The sequence below is a fragment of the Perca fluviatilis genome, chromosome 4 (genome assembly GCF_010015445.1).
Source record: "Perca fluviatilis chromosome 4, GENO_Pfluv_1.0, whole genome shotgun sequence".
Taxonomy (NCBI): Eukaryota; Metazoa; Chordata; class Actinopteri; order Perciformes; family Percidae; genus Perca; species Perca fluviatilis.
The window spans coordinates 451969-456968 of record NC_053115.1 but is presented as its reverse complement, the minus strand read 5'-3'; the positions used below and the strand labels follow the sequence as shown (position 1 = coordinate 456968).

Sequence of the window (5000 nt, the reverse complement as noted above, 5' to 3'; positions counted from 1 at the left end):
CTCTTTTCATCTTCTTCTTCTTCTGTACTATCTTTGATTGCACTCGCACATGCTCAGTAGCTCAGATCGTAGCTCATGTCAGCTAGCTAACTCTAGAGACAGTAAAAGAAAGCCTGTTTCTCCAACTTCAGTCAGTTCCAAGGCAGGATCAGCTGGGAGACTTCTTCTAAACCAGGGAGCACATGGAAGTAGTTCTTTGGTAGATTATGGTGAACTTGTGTGTGTTGTAGCAGTGCTTTGCTATTGAGAACAAGGTAACATGCTAGTGTTAGCTCGTAGCGTTAGCATGCTAACGCTACGAGCTAACGGTTGTGGTTAGCCAGCTCGTTTCGGATTGTGACGTCACAGTCCGAGCCGATTTTGAACAGCTCACCAGGAGACTGAAGGCAGGACACATTCAGAAACCAGATCTCACTCAGAACAGCATGGATGGATTTATTTCAGTGTGTATGCGCGTGGAAGCACCAGAGACACAAAATAACTCCCCAAATCACCAGAAAAAGTGTTTTTTTCATAATATGGGCACTTTAAAAACACGTTGCGGACTTGCGTGTTGTGTTTTCGCAACCACGCCCCCCGAGGCAAACTTTCATTTGCCGAAATTCGGGAGGTATTTCGTTGCGTGGAACCCTACCGTTACCCACCCCAGGCCCCCGGCTCACCTTTCCCTCGTAGATGATGAGCAGCGAAGACGAGTAGAAGCGATAGGACGCCTGCCTCTCCAGCACCGCCTTCAGGGTGCGAAGCTTATTCAGGATTGGCTCAAAGAGGTCCTGCCTCAGTCCCTTTCCGTTGTGCATGTACTGGTAGAGGGCCTCGCGGAAGCCTTCGATCGACAGGCCGCGCCCGTAGTACTTGTTCCGGCAGAGGTAGTGACCGGTGCTCAGCTGGTACACCTGCAGAGACACGCCAACGCCAACGCCAGACATCAGTACAGCTGTCACAGTCAGGAGGTAGGTAAGTAAGTAAGTAAACTTTATTTATATAGCACCTTTCACAGACAAAATGGGTCACAAAGTGCTTTACAGTAAAATAAAAACAGAGCAATGACAACACATACAAAGCTACATGGCTAATAAAATGCTTGTCTAAAAAGATGAGTCTTCAGATGTTTTTTAAAGGTTTCCACAGAATCCAAAGCTAACAAGGCTAAAGGGAGAGAGCTCCAGAGCCCTGGGGCCACCACCGAAAATGCACGATCACCTCTTGTTTTAAAACGTGTTCGAGGAACAATTAAGAGTTCCTGACTTGAAGACCTCAGAGAGCGACCAGGAGTGTGTGCGTGCAGTAGTTCCTGGATGTACGAGGGAGCTTGGCCATGTAAGGCTCTATAGGTAATAGTTACAATTTTAAAATGCACTCTAAAACCAATCGGTAGCCAGTGAAGAGCCTTAAGCACAGGTATTAGTTAGAACTTCCCTTGTTCAATGTCTAGGCCTGGGCATCGCTCAAAATCTTTCCATCCATTGCTATATCACAAAGGTTTCAATACCTGCGCTTCCTACTTGATTTTTCGACACCTATGTTTTAAAAAACCATTTCAACATCAACAAAAACACATTCAACAAAAGAAGCTTTTATTTTTTCCACCTTTGAATTTTAAGATGAAAGGCAGTTATCAACATAAGTGGTAACACTGCTCACTTTAAAGTAGATTAATAAAAGTTGCCTTGTCTTACAAGCTCAATACTTGTCAGTACGTTCCCAAGGCAGAGGTCCCGTACTTGCTCTTTCATCTAACAAGAGTTAATAACGTCAACATCGCGCCGCTTTCAACTGCATGCATTAATATCCTCACCTTTCATCATTAATATCACCTCACCTGCATGGTAATGTCACCTCACCATTAATATAACCTCACCTAAGCCATTAATATCACCTCACCATTAATATCACCTCACACCTACACCGTGTAATAAAACCACCTGCGCCATTAATATCACCTCACCATTAATATCGCCATTAATATCACCTCCACCTACCATTAATATCACCTCACCCTTTCACCATTAATATCACTTCACCTAAAGCGTTAATATCACCTCACCTCACCATTAAATATCCACCTCACCTACGCCATTAATATCTACCTCATAAAAATTTATTTTTCCACTTCACCCCACCAAACCATTAATATCACCTCCACCTCACCATTAATATCACTTCACCTCACCATTAATATCACCCTCCACCTACATCATTAATATCCTCACACCTCACCATTAATATCCTCACCATTAATCCACCTCACCTCACCATTAATATCACCTCACCTCGCCATTAATATCACCTCACCTCACCATTAATATCACCTCACCATTAATATCACCTCACCATTAATATCACCTCACCTCACCATTAATATCACCTCACCATTAATATCACCTCACCTCACCATTAATATCACCTCACCATTAATATCACCTCACCATTAATATCACCTCACCTCACCATTAATATCCTCACCTCACCATTAATATCACCTCACCATTAATATCACCTCACCATTAATATCACCTCACCTCACCATTAATATCACCTCTCACCATTAATATCACCTCACCTCACCATTAATATCACCTCACCATTAATATCGCTACACCACCATTAATATCACCTCACCTAAACCATTAATATCACCTCCACACCTCACCATTAATATATCACCTCACCTCACCATTAATATCACCTCACCTAAACCATTAATATCCTTCCACCCTACACCATTAATATCACCTCACCTAAATTATTAATATCACTTCACCTCACCATTAATATCACCTCACCTCACCATTAATATCACTTCACCTCACCATTAATATCACCTCACCTCACCATTAATATCACTTCACCTAAGTTCCATACCATCCATTCCTCTATTATTTCCATTTCCATCTTATCCTCACTCCTCCTCCACATTCCTTTTATTCCCTCCTCACCATCTCATGCGCTTCAGTTATCCACTGTACCTTTCCACTCCATTATCTCCTTACACCATCTATCCATTCCCCCATCGGCCGTAGGGCTCACCACTATACCTTGGTCCATTACATCCCACCACTTTCCTTCCATTATCTCCACCATTACTCCACCATTATATCCACCATTATACCTCCACCATTATATCCACCATTATATCCACCTTCCATTACTCCACCATTATATCAAACCTCCACCATTATATCCATTATATCCACCATTATCCACCATTTATCCACCATTATCCACCATCCCTACCATTATATCCACCTCCACCATTATCCACCTCCCATTATATCCATTCCATTATTTCCACCTTCTCCACCTTATATCCTTTTCTTTCCACCATTATATCCACACCATTATATCCACCTCCATTATATCCACCACCATTATATCCACCTTTTCATTATATCCTTCTCCATTATTCTCCACCATAATCCACCATGTACTATCACACCATTATATCCACCTTATTCCACCATCCTGCATTATATCCACCATTTTCTATTTACCTCCATTATATCCACCCTTATATCCATGTGTGTATCCACCTCCCATTATATCCTATTCCTCCTCCTATTCTTCTTCCATTGTATATCCACCATTATGTCCACCTCCATTATCCTTCATTCCTCCACCTCTTCCATTATCACCGTCTCCACCCTTCATTATGCTCCACCTCCTTCTTCTTTATCACCTCCCATTATCTCCACCTCCGTGTGTCCTTTTCCTGTGTGTCCCTGTGTCCACCTCCACTTTTGTATCACCACCTCCTGTATCCACCTTTTGTCCTATCCATGTTGTGTCCCCCTTTCCACCTTCTGTGTGTGTCCTCCTGTGTCTCACCTCCTTTGTGCCTCCACCTGTGTCTCCTTGTCGTGTGCGTGTGCGTCTGTGTGTCCATTGTGTCTGTGTGTCCTTCTCCTACCTCCAAATTGTGTGACCTTTTGTGTGTGTCCACCTCACCTGTTATCCACGCTTCGTGTGCCAAAACCACCACAACATTATGTCTTCCTCCTTGGTCAGTGTGTCCACCTCAACACTTCGTGTCCAGTCGCCTGTGTCTTGTGTCGTGTGTCCACCTCCACCTCTCCTCCGTGTGTGTCACACCCTGCGTGTGTCCACGGCCACCTCCATTGTGTCACCTCCTTGTTCGTTATGTCCACCACAAAAGTGTCACCTCACCTCCACCTGGTCCTTATCCCTCTGCTGTGCTCCATTGTGTCCCGTGTGTGTGTGTGCGCGTGTTTGTGTGTGTGTGTGCGTCTGTGTGTGTCTCTTGTGTGTCACCTCACCGTGTGTCCTCCACCTCCGTGTGTCCACCTCTGTCACCACCCTCGCGTGTCCACCTCACCTCCTGTGTCCAGCCGTGTGTCCACCTCTGTGTGTCACCTCCGTGTGTCCACGTGTGTGTCTGTGTGTCCCTTGTGTCCACCTCACCGGTGTGTCACCTCGTGTGTGTCACTGTGCGTCCACCTCGCTGTGTCCTGGTGTCTGTGTGTCCACCTCTGTGTCCACCTCCGTGTCTCACCTCCTGTGTGTCCACCTCGTGTGACCACCTCACCTCCTGTGGCCTCCTTGTGTGTCCACCTCACCTTGTGTCACCTCCACCTCACCGTGTGTCCACCCTCGTGTGTCACCGTCACCTCACCTCACGTGTGGTAGTCTCCACCTCACTGGATCAGCTCCATTAATCGTCCTCACCCATTAGTGTCACCTCACCACGTGTCACCTCCATTAATGTCCGCCTCTGCTTAATGTCCGCCTCACCTCATTAATGTCACCTCCTCATAATTAATCACCTCACCTTAATGTCATTGATCCACCTCATAGAGTTAATGTCACCTCACCTCATTAATCACCTCATAATGTCCTCCACCTCATTAATGTCCACCTCCACCTCATAGATTAATGTCACCTCACCTGTAGATTAATGTCCGCCTCCACCTCACCGATTATTATCCTCACCGATTAATGTCACTCATATAAATGGAGTGTGATGTGCATTGACTTCCATA

The 5000-nt window shown here is 45.1% G+C and overlaps 1 protein-coding gene and 1 long non-coding RNA gene across 12 annotated transcripts in view; both read right to left on the bottom strand.

Moving 5' to 3' along the window:
- ip6k1 (inositol hexakisphosphate kinase 1) overlaps positions 1-896 on the bottom strand; it is a gene marked incomplete at its 5' end in the record, with an annotated part of 17520 nt that extends 16624 nt beyond the window's left edge. The window contains 1 exon segment of the mRNA XM_039797004.1: positions 663-896. Within this exon segment, the coding sequence (XP_039652938.1) occupies positions 663-896 (234 nt within the window).
- A 909-nt stretch (positions 897-1805) lies between these two features.
- On the bottom strand, positions 1806-2848 carry LOC120557008. 11 transcript variants are annotated; one of them, XR_005638926.1, is made up of 5 exons: positions 2770-2848; positions 2678-2694; positions 2252-2446; positions 1880-1896; positions 1806-1822 (listed from the first exon to the last, which is right to left on the bottom strand). It is a non-coding gene; the product is annotated as an uncharacterized LOC120557008 (long non-coding RNA). The 11 variants fall into 11 exon arrangements; XR_005638924.1 differs by lacking the exon at positions 1806-1822 and having other exon boundaries at positions 1872-1896; positions 2247-2446; XR_005638922.1 differs by lacking the exons at positions 1806-1822; positions 1880-1896 and adding an exon at positions 1957-1972.
- Positions 2849-5000: the final 2152 nt, after the last annotated feature.